This window comes from Syngnathus leptorhynchus, chromosome 13 (assembly GCF_054491065.1).
Source record: "Syngnathus leptorhynchus isolate UIUO chromosome 13, UIUO_Slep, whole genome shotgun sequence".
Classification (NCBI taxonomy): Eukaryota; Metazoa; Chordata; class Actinopteri; order Syngnathiformes; family Syngnathidae; genus Syngnathus; species Syngnathus leptorhynchus.
In genome coordinates, this window is record NC_141207.1 from 7770068 (window position 1) to 7791221 (window position 21154).

The following is a 21154-nucleotide window of genomic DNA, read 5'->3' on the forward strand; positions in this document are numbered from 1 at the left end:
GTGTTTCAATGCAATTTCCATATTTGGGGATTTTATTTTGAAATGCAACTTCCCTGCCCTCCAAAAAAAAGGAATTGTGCAAATTTGAGGTTATAACTCCTAAAGTTTTTTTGTTTCGGCTTTTATTTGGGAAAAACAAATTTCTACTGAAATAAGAAACGTAGTCTATTGATCAAATAAGTATGGTCAATCATAATATGCTGTCACATAATTAATTGGCTTTGATGCTCTCTGTCTCTCTCACTCTCTTCCTCCCTCCCTCCCTTATAAGCAGTTGGGCTCAGCGTGGCGGCTGCACACACACAAACCCGCAGGCGCACGCGCGCACAAAAATACAAGAACATGTCCACGGCAGTCTCAGCCAGTCACGCACACCTGCTCGCAGTGGAGCGCACGCTGGCCCGGCGATGTCCACTGACTCCAAACTGCGCTTTGGAAGACTTCTAAAAGCAGCTCTTCTTTTTCCTCATCATCACTTTCTTCTTTTTTTTCCACGAGAGTGGAGTATTGCGGAGTAGTGGAGGCTCCCACCTCTCCTCAAGACCTTCCACTGGCTCTCGCGCGCAGCTCCATCCATGGAAGTCTAACTATGGATTACCGCTTGATACCGCTGCTGTGTGTCGTGCTGCAATTCACCTTCCACCCAGGTAGGTTTTGCTCAGCTTTTAAACGGGATTTATCAAGCGCAACAAGTTGGTTTGGAATGAGACTTTACGCACCGTGCGCGTAAATACGCACGTTGCTGTTGTTGTTGTTGTTTTTTATTACTACTGCTATTATTATTCTTTTTTTACGATGTGCGGTGTTTTTTTTTTTGTCAAGGCAGTAACTGACACGCAGGGCAAGTAGACACCCGTGGACACCCAACACGGTCCCGTGCATTATTTAAACGAGGCAAACAAGGGCGTCGTGAAGAAAATAAAAAAAAATCGAATGGAAAGGGAGCAAAGTCCATCAGCGCCCCCCCCCAATAAATAAATAAAAATAATAACAATATAAAGCGATCACTCTTGATTTCATGCAAACGAGCAGCTGTTATACTGGAGGGCACTGTCTTCACTATTTTTGGGAATTATTAAGCAAGTCCACCCAAAAAAGAAATCAGTGTAAAAATTGCAAGCAGAGTTTCATGACAAAATCTTTTGATTCAAATTAAACGCCTTTTATTAAGATTCAGATCCAGAGAATCGTTTATTCCCAAAGGGATCTGATGTAGTCGGCACAAGTTTAACAACAAGAACCAATAAATGTGGCGGAATTAATTCATGGAGGTATTTACATTCTTGCACACATGTATTGTTTTTATTTGTTTATTTATTTATTCATTCATTTGAGAGACTCATCAAGTGTGACAGCCCTTGTCTTATTGATTTTCAAGGACGCTGGAACTGGAGTCAAGTTGTTTATGATTAGTTTGTGTCAAAATGATGCAATTCCAGTACGAGTGGGAAATAAATTTCACAAATCTGGCTATGCATAGGTGTGAAAATCCGCTTCAGACAAGCAATGCACCTTTGGCAGACTTGCTACATTTTTTTTTTTTTACATTGTTGTAAATTCAGAGCCATGCCACAGCAGTAGAGAGAGAATCTGCTGGCCGACCTGCATGCTCGGGCTTACCCGTCATGTGACGCAACGAGGCACCGCCGTCAAGTTGGCCTTAAGCCCGTCTACGCACGCAGGGGTGAAGCAGAGGCAGCGGCGACGGGAAGCCTAATTCACGACAGAAAGGTTCCGCTTTTTGCAGCCGGTGACACTTTTACAACTTGGGAACGTGCTTGTTTGCTTATCAGGTCTGGGAAAAGGTACAAGCGGTTACCTTGGAGACCAGACTGAGAGCGGGCTAGAGATGAATCGATGTGAAAATGTCCTATCACAATGACAGGAGAACTTAGTGGTGTGAATGGTTGGTTTGTTTACATGTGGCCTGTGATTGGCTGAGGATCATTTCGGGGTGTACCCTGCCTCTCTAAAGACAATGCACGGAAGAATTTAAAAAGGCAACAGTGTCAGAGTTAATAAGTCAAAATGTTGTTGGCACTATTTTCTATTCGGCCATTACATGTGGAGTCCCTCAAGGGTCCATCCTAGGGCCCCTTTTGTTCAACCTGCCCAAATCTGCGCCAAAAACGAGTATAAAAGAAAGTAGCTTTAAAAAAAAATTTTTTTTTAAGTGGTATTCAATTTTGTATTATTTTGAACTACAGCTGTACTGATAACCTGCTAACCCGTTTCTCGATAGCTTAAATTCATCTTGGGTAATATAAATTCTTGATCCAGATACAATTAAACAATATTATTCCAGGACACTTGACATTTTTTTCTCAACCAGTTCAATAGCAAATCCACACACAAAAAATAAAAAAATTGGAGGCTTTGTGTGGAACCTGTGGTCTGTTTATAAAATATTGTCTCGGTGTTGCCCCTACATGGTGCGTTATCAATTCAATCTTTGATTTATGGTTTTATTGGAGATTGAGGCTTGCAGCCTGCAGGACGCACGGGAATAAGATTGTGGATGGGAAGTAACTAAGAATTCCAGACACCATTTTATCTTTACTCCATACTTTTCAAAAATGCAATCTGTACTTACCTTTTGTTTTGTCAAAATACCCTTGTTACATTTTTATGTTTTGAAAAGACAGTGGCAAAGTCAGTCTTGATAGATAATTATAAGTTAGTAAATGTTTATTGGTTTTTCCACAAGTACCTACGGAAAGAACTTTCACCACCTCCGATGAGCTGTCATTATGTTTAGGTGTGTTTACGATGCAATCATTATTTCAATAATAATAAGTCATTGGAGTCGCCTATTAAAAGAATTCATTATGTTTTCAAATGTGAAAAGAGTTTAGCATTGAAAGTCAGTGTTGTGTAGCAGGGGAAAAACAATTTATTTTATTGACTGTTTTGTTGTCTGATCTATTTAATTGAAAGTTTAGGGGTTAAGTGTATGAGATGCTAATCGGATGCCAAGACTGCTAATGCTAAGCGGAGCATCCATTAGCACTGCGGGTGTTGTAAAATTGAGATTTTTGGTTTGGGCATGATTGTGTTTCCAGAAAGTTTGAACAAAAGCATAAAAATAGCAGATTTTATTGCCCAGCCTAAGTCATGAGTGGAGCAACTTGGCTTGGGAGCAATGTTATGTAAATGAGCCCAATGGTGATAAGATATTTATTTTTGTGCCCCACATGGGGAAATTCCAAAATGGGGCATTCTGTTTTTTAAGACCATGTCCAAATGCATCAAAATATTTTCAAGCCCGTTTTTGCACAAACGCAACGCCGCTCATCATGAAACGGACAGCCTACCTCAAGAGAAGAACGGCAGTGGTGGTGGGTGATTTTCTTCTGCTGAAGCTTTAGTGGCTTTAAAATCATATCCTTCGAACAATATTTTCTACCAGAAAGAGAGGAAAAATATCAGGAAACAAATCTACAACAAATATTTGAAGTTCTTCAGAGGCACCTTTAATGGTAGAAGCAGAGCTGCACTGTTGTTGGATGCGCAGAATCATTTGCTTCAAATGTAGATGTCCTATTTCTGCCCGACAGGCCACACCAAGCCCAGCATCACCCCGGCGGGACCCCACTTGGTGGTCCCGCTTAACGCGCCATTTGAGCTGCGCTGCCAGGGTGAGAAGGAGATGCAATGGCAGCGGGAGGAGCGGCCCAAGGTGCGGGGGGAGCGGCGGACAAAGGGCGCGTCGGCGTTGCATGTGGCCCGCGCCCTGCCTGCCCACATGGGCCGCTACGTCTGCCTGGAGAGGAGCAGCGGCGAGCAGACGTCCATCTACGTCTTCATCAACGGTAGATGCATGCCTCACTGGAGAATGACAATAAATTAGAAAATAACAAAAAAAATGTATTTCAAATCAATTAAAAATGTATTTCAAATAAATAAATAAATTGTTTAAAATAAATAAATCGCATCCCAACTTAAAATGTTTGGAATAAAAGAGGCATTTGATGATATTCTAAGAATTATTCTTGCCATAAAATGACCAGTTAACCGGAGTAAAAGTGTAAGCGTGGGCGTGCTTGCCCGTGACAGCGTTTGCATGGTGACCTTGACGCAGGTAGGGAGCAGGCATGACTGTTTTGACCTGCACGTTGCCTTGGCCCGCAGCCATCGCTACAGGATGATATCATGTGCTGCTAATAGTTCCGTCGAAACACTCCTTTCCTCGCAGGCAGTAAACACAAGAGCACTATTTTCATGAGCGAGGCCAATACAAAGTGCCACCGGGAACATAATTTGCTCTTTGACAAGGCCGCAGAGTAGATGCAAATTTTTACAACAAATATCAGACGTGTCCAGGCAGGTCAATTTCTTCTCAAGTAGCTCCATTGGAAGCTGATGAATCATCGTCTATCAAAAGCATACAGTTGTTGTCGATTTAAAAGACAGATGGAAAAAAAAAAAAAAAACATCTGCTCACTCATCTGCCCCTTTCACCCTCCGCTTTTGTTTTGTTTTGGCAGATCCCGACAACCCGTTCAGAAAATCGATGGTGTTCAACATCCTCACCCGCGTGGGCGACGCCGCATCCATCCCCTGCCTGGCAACGGATCCCAGCCTGTCCGACCTGCACCTGGAGACGTGCTCCGGGGCGGCTCTGGAACCCGGCCTGCGATTCTCCGCCAGCCTGGAGCAAGGCATGGTGGTCCGAAACGCCCAAAAGACCTACGAGGGCTGCTACGTGTGCACCGGCGTGCTGCGGGGGCGACGCGTACGCTCGCACAACTATCACCTGACCGTCAAGCCAGGTAAACTGGTCATACCAAAAATCACAGTTCTACTTTCCATTCACATTCATCCTCCGTTTCTTTAGTCCCCGTGGCGCCCCCCGTCATCGGGATGCAAGCCCCCGAGCGGGTCATCCTGACCCTGAACGAGTCTCTGGCCCTCACTTGCAACACCACCAACGTCAACAGTGACATCAAGCTCAAGTGGTTTGCCCCGCCCAGCTCGGTGAGACACCTTTGCATTCTTCTACCGCTCTGCGTGATTGCAAACACTGACTTATGAATGAGTGTCGAAGGCATGGGGGTGTCCAAACTAGGAATTTCAAAACAGCACGTGTATGTTTTTGATTTTTCCCGTATACGGCGCTCGAAGGAACCGGGGTTTGGACACCCTTCGGCATGAGGGGCAAAGCTTCAAGATCTGGATTGTGTGTGTTTGCATGTGTGTGCGTGTCAGTGTGGTTGTCGAGGATAGCCGTGCAGACGGGGTTAATCTGTAGAGATCTCTGGGCGTTGACAGGGTGCCGTCTGGTATCCACAGCAACCAGCAAAGGTTGACACTGCGTCGCGTATCCGGGCGGAGCACTTCGACCACATGCGCAGCGCCACCCTGCGTGTGGCCGCCACCGCGCGCCGAGACACCGGACGCTACAGCTGCGAGGCCGAGAACGAGAAGGGGGTCAGCGTGCGCTCCGTGTGGCTCGACGTCTACGGTGAGCAAAATACCGGCAACAGTTCCACTGAGAAGCAAAACCTCATCCTTTCTTTTTTATCGTCTCCCCCCCACCCAGACCTAGGTTTCATCAACGTAACGTCGACGAGCAACAGGACCATCCACGTGCGCTCGGGAGATAGTTTATCTCTGCTGGTGGAGATGGAGGCTTACCCCAGGCCTGGCCTTTTTTCCTGGAGCTTCATGGGCCACGAGTTGAAGAACAACAGCGACCACGTCATCACCACGCAGAGTACGCGTGACTACAGGTACGACGAACGCCCCTCCCCAAACATACTTCCTTCCCCACAACCACAGAGGGTGGAATTTAGCATAGAGTTGGCCGCGGGCCTCGCAACGCTTTGACAAATACAAAAGTGTAACAAACGCCTCGGGTTGTTTGAACCCAAAAAAGCTGTCGCCATTCAAATGCGTGCAAAGAAAACGGAAAATATTGACTCAAGAGCACCGAGGGAAATATGACATAATATCGTAATGCTGTACATGTTTCCCTGGGTGTTCTTTTTAATATGGCCAGAACAAAATGATCAGTTTATGATTTTTGGAATTGATCCTTTATGGTTATTGAGTGAGCAAAATGTTGCCCCCTGGTGTTCAGGTACAGCAGCGAGCTGAGGCTAGTACGACTGAAGACTTCCGAAGGCGGTGTTTACATGTTTAAAGTCGCCAACCGCGACACCTCGCTGAACGAGACCTTTACCATCTTCGTGACCAGTGAGTGGTTTTCTTAAAACTGTAACTGTGTTATGGCACGTTTTTATTCATGCCTCATTACTTATTAGCTAAACCCGAGATCGTGTCGCACGAGGGCCCGGTGGACGGGCAGGTGCGCTGCGTGGCCGAGGGATTTCCGGCCCCCAAGATTGCATGGTACTACTGCGAGCAGCCCTATATCAGGTGAGCGACAAACAATTTCCGACAAGACACTTGTGTCAACAACGGCTGGCGACCTTTGAAGTTACAATTATGAAACCCATTTTTGTAATAACACTCATTAATATGGGTATGTCTGTTTGGACTACTTATTTTTGTTGACTTTTCTGAATTACCCAAAAAAATTACCTTTCAATTTCCGCCAAGACATTTGTGTCAACAACAGCTGGCGACCTTTGAAGTTACAATTATGTAATCCATTTTTGTAATTATACTCATTAATATGGGCGTGTCGGTTTGGACTATTTAATTTTGTTGACTTTTCTGAATTACAAAAAATAATTATCCTGATATGTAGTCAAATATTATAATTATTAATTTGCACATCAGGAAATTAGTTATAGATCCTTCAGAGTACTTTTAAAGATAATTCATTTTGAGTTCAGGTTAGGGTGCTCTTTTTATGTTAAACACAAATACAATGTACATGATTTTTTTTGGACAGCTATGATTTTTATTTTTTCCCAGTTAGTTTTAGGGTTTTACTACCTTACATTAAACAGCCATTTTGTGAATCTCAAAGCTATGCTAAAGTAAACCACTCTACAAATAATACAAGACAATAATGCCAAAGGGCGGGGTGAGCCGGCTGCCTTTTGGAAAGGCTTTCCAAATCACTTGGCAAGTCAGTGCAACAAGAGAAACATGACCGGAGCTTGCTTATGACCCAAAATAAACCCTGTGGTGCGCTGGTGTCAAAAATTGAGTCTGGTGTTCATTTTACACACGTCCTAATCTGTCAAAGCCCTGGAAGACATTATTATGGAAGGAATGTCTCCACAAACAAAAAATGAAAATGTTAACATGAGGAAATGGGAATGCTTTTTATCAAAAAACGTAGTGCTTAGTGTCACAGAAGCAGTGTTGCATTAGCTAAATTAGCATTAGCAAGATGATGACGCACATAAGCGGTAGAGCTACATTGGCGTAATTACATCAAAACAGTCATACAGCACATACTATAAAACATAGCTAGCATAGCATTAGCTCAGTTAGCAGCACGGCTGTCTTATACAAATCATCCTGATAAGACGTTAGAAGCCCTGGCAGTCAACATATGTGTCTCACTAAAATAATAACCCTTATTATGACTTTCTAACAATGCGCTTTTTGCATGTTTACATATCTAGAAAAGCAAAATCCAGTTTGCATTAGCTCGATTAGCATCAGCGCTACATTATTAAAACCTAAGTGGTAGCACAATTTTATCATCAAAATAATCATAAACAGAGGTAGGAACGGATTATCACAATAAGCAACACAGCTGTGTTTTATAACCACACAAATTGTCCCGATAAGAACCCCTGGCTGTCAACATTTGCCTGACTAAAATGATTTATCATGTTCCAACGGTACAATATGGTCTCAAGGCTGAATGCTGACACAACATCTGGATGACTTCGAACCAATTTGCTAATCCCGCCTGATTCCTATCAACGTGTATCCATCCTGATTGTCTTCATCTTTGCCCCTACCCTCGTCCCCAGATGCTCCCAGCAGGTGAATGCCACCCAAGAAGAGACGGACATCATCACCATCACACTGTTCAGCCCCATGTTTGGTAAAACAGAAGTGGAGAGCCGGGTGAACGTCAGCCGGGGACGTTTCAGTACGCTGGAGTGCGTGGCCACCGTGGAAGGCGAGCAAGCCTACACGCTCTTCTCCATCAGCGGTGAGCCGCCACGGAAACCCAACAAGAACACCGATGTACATATATACATATTTTCATACGCAAAACCGCTTCTGAAGATTTCATGGGAACAAGCCAACATCGATGGGCGCATCCACTATCTTCCCCTGCGGCTTGTATTTTTTTTTTTAGATTTCCTTAGGCTGTCTACAAACTTTTTTTTTAATCAGGCAAGAGTGCCGTCTTGTTTTTACAGCTACGGTGAGTCTTTGTAAAGGATCAGCCTTGCCTTGTTGTTTCGCTCTGATGTCTTCATTCAGATCTCTGAATCATCTGATATATGGCGCAATCTGGGTGTGAATGGGAAAATCCGAACCAATTAAGACATACCTCCCTTTAGGAGTGATACGTTTAATTTACTTAAATTAGAGAGTACTTTTCGGTACAGTGTTTACAACCGTTGGGAGTCATTGTAGGGTGGTTAGCATTAGTTTTGTTTGTTTTGTTCGACAGTCTGAAATCCTCAAACAAGACGACTTTTAAATGGAACACATGTAACATTGACTTTCTAATGACTTGAAAGTTGGAAATCAAACAAGCGAGTAAATCTTTTGAGCTGACTATTTCCCCAACGGTGACTTGGAGCAAAGCGTTTAAAATTTTACCACATTGCGATGTCACTAATTTTCTACGGCCGTGACTTGGCAAGTCACAAACCAATTTTAAGTGATATTTGGATCACACCGGCGGCGGACACATCAGGAACGGATTTGCACTGATCTTTACACCTGCGTTAGCTTTCTTTAGAAAGCGCAAGAATCACTTCCACGTTGTTTTCCCCCCGCACAACAAAGAGCGCTTTTGTATTTTTACAGCTGTGGCGAGTCGGTCCTATATGTTCAGTCCCCCTTCCGTGCCTGGCCTGGCCTTATTATTTACTCCTCTGTCCACTGGTGTGTAATAAGCTCTTTATAGAGATAAGGAGCTTTCTCCCCACTTCTAAGAACGCTGAGTCCGCGAGAACAAATCTGCCGATATACCCGTCACTGGTTTCCAAAGTGCGCTTCATTGACACCTCCAAGGGGCCTCGCTAAATACCCCCCGAGCATACATGTTTGCCCCCCTCCAGTTGCGCCTTTGGGGGCGGTGTGTGTGTGTGGGGGGGGGGGGCATCGTGGCAGATGGGGAAGCTGTTATGACACCGTGTGGATTTGGAGTCAAGGTAAACAATAGACTCCAGCTAATTCCCATCCGCACATCTTATCGCAGACGATCATGTCTGGCTTGACTGCTGTTTACCAAACGGTTTATGGAAGATGCACACTAAAAGGGTAAAGCCATGACTTTTGTCAATATTTGGACTTGGGACACTTTTTTTTTTTGTCTTGACAAATATTGTATAAGGGGACACAAGGACATTTTTAGGACATTTGGTTTGGACTCACACAATCATATTCACTCAGTTGAATGTTGACCCTGATTGTGAGGTTGTTGGAGTAAGAGTCAAATTTGGAAATATAGGAGATTTTGGTATGACTTTTTGAAAATGATATCACTTCTATAACGAGTTAAAATGTTTGCTTTTATTTTGTTCCCACAGACAGAAGCGTTCCTCACAGGCTGTTCACCCCGCTGCTTATCGGTTTGCTATCGGCAGCCTCCGTCCTATGCTTGGTCCTCATCACGCTCTTGTACAAGTACATGCAGGTATGTTCCAGGTATTTCTCAAACAAGGGAACATTTTTCACACACTTGTGTTCCCGTTCCAGAAACCAAAATACCAAGTGCAGTGGAAGGTGATCGAAGGAATCCACGGGAACAACTACGTCTATATTGACCCCACCCAGCTTCCGTACGATCACCAGTGGGAGTTTCCCAGAAACAGCTTGCGCTTCGGTGAGCCGCCGGCACTTCTCGCACATTGGCGTAAAAATGTGTCACACGAATATGCGGCGCGTGGTTCTGCTCATAGCGTGAACGTGTTACGTCGGATGAACCCGGGCCTTCAAAGCACCAAAGCAGGCTACACATGAAGATAATTTCAGATCATGTTCGATATCGTTGGCTGTGGAGTCGAAATGATAGCACGGGTTTGAGATTTCCAAAATGGTTACAGACCCTGTAAAGTGGATTTAGATATATACGTTTCTATATGGACAATTGTAACATAGTTAGCTAGCTAGCTAGCTTTTGAATGTCTGCTGTCATGGCCACCTTCATGCTGATTATTTTTTGGCGCACTAGATTGAGAAGTGAATTTATTGGATTTTTTTTTTCAGCCTAATTTAAAAAAAAATTCACCAGCATGCGAAAATAGTGTTACAAATACTGCGTCTGAGTTTTTTTTTTTAAACACAGCTAAAGGCGGAAACAAACTTAACAGAGAGCAGAAACATCTTCATGATTTGTTTTCACAGTCTGACAGTTTAAACCTCATGTTTACGACATCGCTCGACCCAATTGTTTCTTCGTTCCCGATCAAGTCACTTTACTTGGCGCGGTCATGTTGTGGGAAAAACCACTCTGACAGTCACACCCACACAAGAACAGAAACTGGAAAGCCTATTCATTTTTTTTTTCCACACAGTTGAGAGAATATGAGAGGAGCTACTATGTATTAAATAGAAAACACACACATTGATCTGTTGAGACACTAAACCACTTGTATCCATTTATATTCCTTCTGGGTCATGGGAAAACTGGAGTCGAGCCCAATTGACTGTGGCCGAAGCTCAATCGTGACCAAAAGCTTCCCTCCCTCACTGCTAACATCATATTGTTGACATACCCAGGCTGTTGTTTTTTCGCCAACCTCCTCCAACAGGATCCTGCACGTCCTGGTGCTTGAGCACACAGCCCGGGGGCTCAACTGGTGTTGTCCCAGTAATGCTGGCGGAGGGCCAGTGGAAGGGAAGGGAAAACAGGATGGGCAGAGGCAATAAAACAGCTTTCTGGATTTCTATCTGTTTCCACAGGGAAGACGCTGGGCTCCGGCGCTTTTGGAAAAGTGGTGGAAGCTACGGCGTACGGAATCTCCGAGGCCGACTCGGTTACCACAGTCGCGGTCAAGATGCTTAAATGTACGTTGAAGCTCAGTAAGATGGGATAAGTCTGCTGCGGGGCAATGAATCAGATGTTAGACATGTATTCCAGTCAAAAAAAAAACCCAAAGAACTGGATTATCAGGAGCTAATAAATCAAAAAGAAGTCGGGGAAAAAAAAGTAGCAGTGGGTCCAAGACTGAATAACTTGAAATTGTTTTGGCGCTAAATAAAGGTTAAGCGCAAAGTAAGCATTTGTCAATGAACATAATATTTCATCTGGGCTTTTCTCCCACAGCAAGTGCTCACGCCACCGAAAAGGAGGCCCTGATGTCCGAGCTGAAGGTTCTCAGCTACCTGGGAAACCACATGAACATCGTTAACCTGCTCGGAGCCTGCACCGTGGGAGGTAGAGGCGCCTTCTCTTCCGTTTCAAATCAATCTCGCCCTCCAACCGGCATCTTAAAAATATGTGTCTGCTGCGGAAGGCCCCACACTGGTGATTACAGAGTACTGCTGCTTCGGTGACCTGCTCAACTTTTTACGAAGGAAGAGGGAATGTTTCTTCTTCTCCAAGACGGACGAAGACTGCTACTACCGCAACGTGACGTCGGAAAGGATCTCTGCCGGGTCAGTTTTCACCAAGATGCGTTTTCAGCCAATCTGATTATCAGTCGCAGTCATAATAAAATCCGAACTGCAAAAGCGTGAAGTCCTGGAGAGCGTCAAAGTGTTGTTTACTATCCAGAACGTGCGTAGGAGGGAGGCTTCTTCTCAAGAATGCTCCTTTTCCTTTCCTCGCAGTGACAGCTTGAACGGCTACATGACCATGAAGCCTTCTGCCGCTGGCAAGCCGCCTTCGTCCTCATCCTCAACCGCCGTGGAGAAGAGAAGCTCCTTCCGCAAAGGCGAGTCGGACATTCTTGGAGTTATGAAAAGGATTTGAGTTAACATCTCCTGCTCCCTTTTTCAGGCGGTTTCCAAGGCGAAGGAGACGCCGAGGGGGAAATGTTCGATGACGACGGCCTGTCCCTGGACACCGAAGATCTTCTAAGCTTCTCCTACCAGGTGGCCAAGGGGATGGAATTTTTGGCTTCTAAGAATGTGAGTATTCCCATTCATCAAACCGCTAAATGTTGATTCGGGAATGTTTGATCGGACCCATCAGCCAATTTGAGCGACGACACCTTTCGTAATGTCATTGCGGCGTTTGTGATTTATCTGATCTCTGCCCTCGACACAAAGCGCGGCTCGTGTTTCCGTCGCTAGTAAGCGTATCCAGAAAGCATGTCGCGGCACGCTGTTGAAAATTTAATTACCGTCGGAGTCAAGTGTCAGCTGGTAAAAAAAACGGAAAAAATATGCAACACTTGGCTGATGTCGTACACACAACATGCCTCATTAGCGCTCCCCCCCCCCTCCCCCTCCCCTTCAAGTGCATCCACAGAGACTTGGCGGCCAGAAACATCCTGCTGACTCAAGGACGAGTGGCAAAGATTTGTGATTTCGGCTTGGCCCGAGACATCACCACCGACTCCAACTATGTCGTCAAAGGAAATGTGAGTCTGGTTCATATCACGTAATACCCTTTTATATTCAAATTAGATTTTTGTTGTCATATGATCATCGCATCAGAACTTATATTTATCGATGTCGATTCAGGCTCGACTGCCGGTCAAATGGATGTCACCGGAGAGCATCTTCGAGTGCGTGTACACGTTTGAGAGTGACGTGTGGTCGTACGGCATTCTCCTATGGGAAATTTTCTCGCTAGGTATGCGCATCTCCCACTGGTTTGACTATGTTGTCATTTTTCTGACTGGCGAAATCCTTCACGTAGGAAACAGTCCTTATCCCGGAATGCCCGTGGACGCCAAGTTCTACAAACTGATTAAAGAAGGATACAGGCTGGACTCTCCCGAGTTTGCGCCTTGTGAAATGTAAGACTGGAAGGATGTGTTTTTATTTTATTTTATTTTATTAAATGTGTTAATGGTGGTGAATGCGTCAAAAAAAAAAAAAAAAAAGTGAGATTTTTATGACGGCCCACTCTCATCCTGTTTCACTGGCAGACAGCTATTAATTTGTTCTACTGTAGAAAAAAAAAGACATTTATCGGCGCTCTGTATTGACTATAAAACATATACCGGAAACACCGATTGATTGTTGATCTGCACTTTACAATTGTGAATTGTATTTTGTGCTGAAATTGAACGAGTGCCTCATTTCTCAGACGAAGGAACGATAATCAAACACAAACTCCGCAAAGCCCGCATCGCACAACTAAATCAAATAAACCAAAGGACAGCAAAATATTTCCTCTGCTCTAACAGACACTACCAAGTTATTTCCTGATTGAAACAATTCTTTTACAACGCCAGGTATCACATCATGCGGTCCTGCTGGGACGCCAACCCATTCCAGAGGCCCTCCTTCAGGAAAGTGGTGGAAAGAATTGAGCAGCAACTATCAGATGCTACCAAGCACGTAAGTGTTGACACCTCAGACACAATTCACTGATATTCTACATCAATTACAAGCTCTTGCTTTTTTTTAGATCTATCTGAACTTCAGCTCCAGGATTACAGTGCCGCCTAGAGCAGCCAATTCCACCATCGCAACCATGGAGGAGAACGACGAGGAGGAGCCGAGCATTCCGAACACGACGTTCCAGCTCAGTTCAAACGGCAGCAGCGCTCCGACGCAGCCCTTACTGGCCCGACACGAGGTTTTTCTGGAAGGCACAGGCTTCGGAGTTCAGCGGGTGTGAGCGCCGCCCCACCCCTCGGCCCTCCTGCCTCTATAAAAGAAGTGCCTCTCATGTTCTGCTACTACAACAGAAACATAAACACTGCCACCCCTTTCACCCCATCCTTTAAAAGACTGCCCCATGTGGAAAAATATAAATAAATATATACACTGGGCGCCCCAACATACTACTTGTAGCCCCAACACTGCCGACATCACCCTTTGAGGTGCTGCGGACAAAACAAAGGAAGTAGAACATTTTGTCATGAACGTGACTGTCTGTGACTTTCAAGGGAGGACACTTTAAAAAAGAAAAAAAAAAAAACAACATTACGCATTTGTCATAATGATCAGCTCTCTGAAGTTTTTCCTTTTTACCATCTTTTTCTTACCCTTATGTCATATTTTGTCTGGAAAGAAAAAAAAATTGCACTTCACATCATTCCACACATCCCGTAGTGCAGCTTTACTTGGCTTGTTTTTTTTTACTGTCAGTATTACGTGTTTCAAATGAAGGTGATGTTTATTCAGGGTCCAACTTTTCAAATGGAGCGGCTGGCACACTGATTTTTATAAGCTATTATTAAGACAACCTGATCTGCGTTGAGATTTCCCCTTATTTCACTGCCACAGACTAAAGGTCACGCACGGTACGCTATGCTATGCTACGCTAGCTTGTTTTGCTGATAGTTGCGCTTCTTTGCCAGATGCTGGGAACGACCACAAAGCTTTAGCGGGGCTAGCTTTAGCAACTGAGTGTTTAAAAAAAAAAAAAAAAAAGTTTTTGTTTCCGCCTCACTGTTTACATGCTGGTACTGCCATTTCCGAGATTTTGTTTTTACATTTTTTTGGGTGATCACCCGGAAAACAAAATAGCTGGCTGTTTGGGACTTGCCATCCATTCAATGGACTGGAACCCGTCATTGCTCCCCTGCCACACGTTCCTTTTCCCCCATTCTCCCTTTTGAGTCCAGATGTTCCCTCCACAATGATGCAGTTCCGACGTTCCTGCTGGGAAAAGTGTTCTCTTGGTGTCTACGAACATATGTTTGTGATTGTGTGCCTGCTTCTGTGAATGATTACAAAAAAATAATTTTATAATAATAATAATAATAATAATAATTATCCATTCCTTATCCAAACTGCTAACTATTATTAGTGAAATTATTTCATTATTAGATGCGGCACTATTAGCCATCCTTGTCCCTGCGTTTACGTGACATTGACGTTTTGCTTCGGCAACACAGTGAACCAAAACGACGAAGCCACAAATTGCTACAAACTAGCGTACCCCTCAAAATGTTTCGAATTGCAAATGCGCTACAAACTATAACAACACATTATATCTTCATCTCGACAATATTGTTAAAAATAAATGGCTTAGTAATCAATTGAAATGCACACGAGGCGTATGAAAGAACAGTGCCTCTGCTGGTTGTAGCCAAGTCGTGCAACAATGACGATAATACACTTAATTGAATAACTGATTCTAAGCTCAAACAATACAAAAATCTGTTTCAGGTGGAAGCTTTTTTTTCATCCAAATGCTAAAAAACGACTAAAGCAACAGGCTACACAGCGCAGTGTTTTGTTTTGTTTTTTTACAACGTGACAAGCCCGGCACTTATATATTACATCATTGCTCTCTTTGCTCCACATTGTGTAAATATACTTTTCAATTTGCATATATTGTTAAGTCATATCAGAATGGGACCATCCTAATAAATATGCGGTACACATAACATATAGGAAATGTTTAGATGCTGGTTTTTCTGTGCGTGTACTGTATACTTTGTCGCCCCGGTAACGGAGACTCATCCAGCTCCTTTGTCCAATACATTTCTCATTTGACGAAGTAGAAGACATAATTGGATAACACACACACACACACACACACACACACACACACACACATATAAATATATCTCACTGGACTTTTATCCATCCATCATTGGTATTTATTAAATCTGAGGCTTTATTTACTGTTGCTGTGTATAATGGACGTGTTACATGTGTCAATGTAAATAAATAAAAAAGTCTATATTGAAATAGCAACGCTTGGAGATACTTTCTGTCTTGCACAGGAATCTTTCCCATTAATCCAGTGTGTTTGTGTGCGTGTGTGTGTGTGTGTGGCCGGATGCATTTGTTTAGTCGCGCTTGAGTGCGTGCCAATAGGTGCTAGTCCCATACAGGACATGTCACAAGTAATTCAGTTAATCTCTTTGTTGTGAAATGGAGCTTAACGGCCTCTCGGGAGGTTTTAGATCCCAATGAGAATAATGTACTGACTTAAAAAAAGATAATATTATGAAAAATAATACTTTATAATTGCTTGAAAATAAAACGTTGAGGAAAAAAGGAGTGCCTGGCCACCCAGCAAGACTGAAATTACACAACCGAGTGCATCGTTTGTCGGCGAAGAAAGCTCTTTGGTGTTAAGTGGAGCCTAGCGCTATCTCCAAATGCCAAAAGCAGTAGCGCACTTGCACAAGTTGTCTCAAGTCATGTTCTCGTCAGAAGCCAGTTCACTCAAGCAAAAAATAATAATAATTTAATCGTGGCGCGCCTGTACACTGATTTTGAATGGCTAGTGGGAAAAAGATTGCTGCACTGTGAAATTAAACAACAAGCAAAATTGCCACCCAAAGAGATTCGTCTTCCGTGATTTTTGCTATGACTCGAGCCCAATCGCGGCTGAGAATGAAGGCGCTTTAGGCGCTCAGAGAACTGATTCTTTATCTTCCTCTGAGAGGAATCAAAAAGCTTCAGTGTCAGTCAAGCTAATAAACAGTTCCTAGAAATCGAATGCACTGTGAGTCATTTGTCGAAAAATAAAACATTTTGGAATCAAATCCCTAGACAACAGTCTCCAAAAGTCTCAAGTAAACAAGACGCTTTTTGTGAAAGAAAAAAAAAAAGATTCACTAAAGAAGACTGAATATTAATTTTTGAAGAATCGCTTTTGCTTTTTACAGACATGTAACTAGGCTATGTCGGAACAGTTTTAAATTGTGGATGGAAAACTGTATGATATGTCTCCTTTAATCAAACGTTTGGAAATTCCCAGCAGAATTGTTTTAGTATGGATATGCCCTCATGTATCGCTAAAGTGTACACAATTTTTGACACGGACATAACATTAATACTGATAAATTGACATTTACAATTGAATTGATTTGTTTTGAGTCCAAATAGAAAACAACTCGTAAAAATGCTGCAAGTACTTCATATAATATATGATAAACGGGATGACAGTATTTATGGTTTTAGCGTGCAAATCTGCGCTAAAGATAGCCCGATGTAGCGATGTCTGAGGTTAGAATGTCGACATGATCTTTGATGTTCGAATGATGGGTATGACATGATCTTATCAGAAAGTCCAGATAAAATTAAAACAAAAGAAGCGCAACAGTCCAAACAAGTGTTGGACTGCTTCCTGTCCCGCACTGGTTGGCTCAGGGCCATGAAGGCAGACATCTGGCGCTGACGAGAACGTCACGAGCACGACGACGGACAAGCTCACGTGGGCAGCGTCCATTGTTTTCACAAAAGAGCTGATAAGAGATCGAGAAGGAAATCCCGCCATTGAGCGTCTGATTTTTGATTTTATTCTTTTTGGAGGAAGCGTTAGTCATTCAATAATTACTTTAACGGCGCCGTGCGGTTTAATAAAATAGCCCATAAAACATGTCTGTTCAAAACCTCCCATCCAAGACATCACTCTGCTCGTAAAACCAAATCTGATCATTCATTAAATCACATTTGTGGCTCAATAACTGATCATATTGACTTTTAGCGTTCCTAAAGGAAGATTACAGAGAAAAAATTTCATGTAAGAATATAAAAATGCTCCGGTTCAAGGAAAGTGACCAAACCTTCATTAATACTGACATTTATACCGCGATTTATTCATAATAAGACATTCAAGACTCCAAATGAAAGGTTTGTCTCTAAGTCCTGCTCTGTAAAGGTTAGCAAGTTCAAAACTTGTTGCTAAGTATATTTGGGGTTGGTTGCATTGTTTTTCTTTAAATTACCCTCAAAATCGATTTCGACAAATGTACATTTTGATTTCTAAGCGCCATTTTGTTTGCAAAGTCGTGCACGTCAAATGTACTCCGACTACTAACATCATGCTAACGTTAGCATCTAGCCCCGTTACGCAACAAGTTGTTTACTCCCTCTCCATTCTCCTCAACTTCTCCTCTGGAGTCACGTGAGAGGACGTTAACCTGTGTGTGTTCTGCCGCTATGTCTGTGTGCGGTGCGGCCGCTCAACTGTTCTCCTCAACTTGCGGTTATAAATTTGCCCGGCGTGTCACTCTCCTTCCGAGCAGTTTAACGTCTTTCTTCTAAGACAGAAGGAAACAGTTAAAGAGAAAGAAGAAAGACCAAAGTTCCCTGCGCAAAACAACACGGCGCTGACCGGGCAGCTAGCTAACCAAACAACATGCTAGCTATGTTTAGTTGGCGCTGGGAAAGGATCGTTATTAGGGGAAAAGTTGGAGAAACGACGCTTTATCTTGAGGGTGCGTTTATCTGGGTTAGTTTATGTGTACCATGTGATGCTTGTACTCCATCACAAGTGTGGGTCACATTCTGTTGGCCACAAGACTTTTGCGAGTCGATGAATGCTCGCTATTGTTGCGCACGGACTTGACCTGCATCATCTTATAGTCGACAAATGTTTATGTAAAATTCAAACGGATTTGCACGGCAATATGGAGGCCGCGTATGGCTTTCTTAGTGGGTCACTTCTCATTATTTTCTGCTCAAGCTGCTCAGGAAATTGTGACCCCTCCGTGGCTTGGAAGGCCTCTGGAGGTGGTAGTTAAGAGGATGGGGGGGGGCGAGGGGGGCTACCTGGGGTACACCGAGGGGGACCTTCTGTTTAGGGATGAGAACGGGCTCTTAACAGATGGCTGGCGTGATGACTGTGCTACGAACCGCACGCAACAAGCTTAATGGGTGAACGAAAGATTGGAAGGCGCGTTTACTGTCAGGAAAGCATCTGCAGTTATGATAGTAATCGTTGACTGGACTCATATCAGGTAAATATGAAGACGTTTTTTTTGTAAATCTCACGATTGGAAACGCGTCATCCGAAAGCGCAATCACTGTTTTTTTGGGGAGGAATTTTTTCCGACCCAAGCTTATGTAAAGTAGCTTGGATTGCACGGATGGAAAGAACAAGCACATGCAAGTGGAGCTCGTTGAGCTCTATTGTGGTGTGCGGCATACAAAGAAACCGGAGATTAAAAAAAAACAAACTGGATACCTTCACGCTCAGCCTCAATATTTGATGAATGGACAGGACAGTCGGTGCAGGACAAGTGATAGCTTCTTGTCCAGTGGAAATGAGCTCAAGCGACCAACGTTGCGATTTCTTCTTCTGTTGTTACGTGGTCAAATCTCACGTGACGCGGTTTTCAAGTTCTGTGGGAATAAACACATTTTTTTTCAACATAAATCACTTGGAATTGATAGCACAACCAAGACTTTCTGTTTCCTCGTCCGCATGACCATCAGCCGAACGCACACACAATTCTGATATCATGTGTATTGATAGACGCCATTGATAAGAACTGTGGGGCCTCACAAATTGGCAATGGCTCTGTAAAACCAGGAAAAAAACAATGAAAAGCTCATCATATTAAAATGAAGCGCGCCGCAGAGGAGACACGAACGTCTGGAAGTTACAGGAAGTCCCCCTGCGCCTGAAGCCATAGACCGCAGTTTATAAAAATGATCGCTCATTAGCATACACCGCAAGGCATTAAATTGACTTACAGGAAGTTTGCAGTGAGGAAATAATTGCTTGGTCACTGTCTCATGCGCTAATTTGTGTGAGCAAGCAAGCAAAACAGTATCATAACAGAGCAAAAGTCAGATGTTACGGTAGAAGCAAGATTACACCGCTAACTATCAATCTGGAACAAAATACTCAACTCCAAGATATTACATGTGATGAAGAAGTAAGATATTAATAAATTTCTTTTAAATGGAAACCACGGCCTGGTACTATTTAGGTAGTATGGAACAAGTCAAATCAGGCAAAAGCCATTTGCAGACAGATAGACAATACTCCCATGCATATATTCTTTATCCTCTGACAATTCTGACATTTTTAATGTGATGCACCTTTTTGCATCATTAAATCTTCGTACATTAAAAAGTATGCATTGTACTGCCCCTGGTGGCTAAGTCGCACAAACCAGACGCAGCAGCACATTTAGACTTGATTAAAATAAAAAAATGATTACAAAATTCTTTAGCACTTTGGCCTCAATAACTGCGTTGTCCTGTTGTGACTCGCACTCCTCTGCGACTCCTCTGCAGTCCCTCGACCTCTTCTTCACATATGGTCCAAATGAACAAGTCACCATGGAGCAATGAGTCACGGATGTGTGAGGAAGGTCTAGTTTGCTTCAGTGATACACACCAGGGGGACCCGGCCTTGAGCTACACACCATAATGCAATTATGCTGTTATTATTTTTACTCATCCCATCGCTCTCCTCCCTTGGTTAGCCGATATTGGCCGGGAGGGACCGACTCGGAAAAACAAAAATGGAATGCAATTGAACTGATTAAACTGTATACATGTTATGTACTTTTTAAAAAATTATATCTATTATTAAATCTTATTAACGGTTAAATTTGTTTAAGTAACAATTCAAAATATTATTAATCTATAACTAAGCAATATTAAAACATACAAACGTTAAATCGCTCAGTTTAACTCCTTAAATGCAGCGATATTGCTGTTAATTTGCTACCTGTACATTTAACACACCAGAATCAATGTACTTCTATCGTTGGACAAAAATGTAATTATTTAGCAAACTGGAAGCAGATACCATGAAAGATTTCCTAATCCCACATTCAGACAAGAGGCCCGAAAGAAGTTAAACCAAAAAATATTAAATGTATTCTCAGCAAAACAATTTTACCTACCTCATTTGACGGCCATTTTGACTTTGATGTCAAAGTGGGAGGAGTCATTTCACCCGCGCATTTGTGTGTGACTAAATTTGGCAAGTTTTTGACAAAAAGAAAGCTCAAAAAGAAAGTGTTGAAAAGGATTTTAAGGAGGCCAAACTCGGCCACAAATTATAAACGCAAAAATGAAGAAACTCAATCGTGGGTGACTGTAGATAATCGGAACAAGTTGGGTGGTCAGATTGGCTGCGCTTTATGATGACGTCACGCTACGGCAACTCATATTGGACTAATTACACTACACGGCCATTAAATTAGACACAGCATCCGCTCGTGTTATCTGTATAGTCATCATTCACTGTGTAATACAATAA

The 21154-nt window shown here is 43.1% G+C and overlaps 1 protein-coding gene and 1 long non-coding RNA gene across 4 annotated transcripts in view; one reads left to right on the forward strand and one right to left on the reverse strand.

The window, feature by feature from the left end:
* Window positions 1-21014, reverse strand: part of LOC147047310 (uncharacterized) — a 36466-nt gene extending 15452 nt beyond the window's left edge. For 2 of the 3 annotated variants that reach the window (XR_015068025.1, XR_015068026.1), the window contains exons 1-4: window positions 20796-21014; window positions 19118-19275; window positions 3472-3828; window positions 3315-3402 (exon numbers count right to left, since the gene is read on the reverse strand). This is a non-coding gene — a long non-coding RNA (uncharacterized LOC147047310). Of the gene's footprint in view, window positions 1-3111; window positions 3403-3471; window positions 3829-19117; window positions 19276-20795 lie in introns of those variants that run through there. The other variant, XR_015068024.1, reaches the window with a different exon arrangement.
* On the forward strand, window positions 315-15883 carry kita (KIT proto-oncogene, receptor tyrosine kinase a). The gene is made up of 21 exons (XM_085928848.1): window positions 315-647; window positions 3558-3812; window positions 4488-4772; window positions 4838-4977; window positions 5293-5464; window positions 5543-5732; window positions 6083-6198; window positions 6267-6381; window positions 7905-8089; window positions 9648-9754; window positions 9817-9943; window positions 11023-11127; window positions 11387-11497; window positions 11577-11718; window positions 11893-11996; window positions 12062-12192; window positions 12525-12647; window positions 12751-12862; window positions 12929-13028; window positions 13470-13575; window positions 13646-15883. Exons 1-21 carry the CDS (start codon window positions 590-592, stop codon window positions 13856-13858), a joined length of 2997 nt encoding a protein of 998 aa, XP_085784974.1. The 5' UTR covers window positions 315-589; the 3' UTR covers window positions 13859-15883.
* Window positions 21015-21154: the final 140 nt, after the last annotated feature.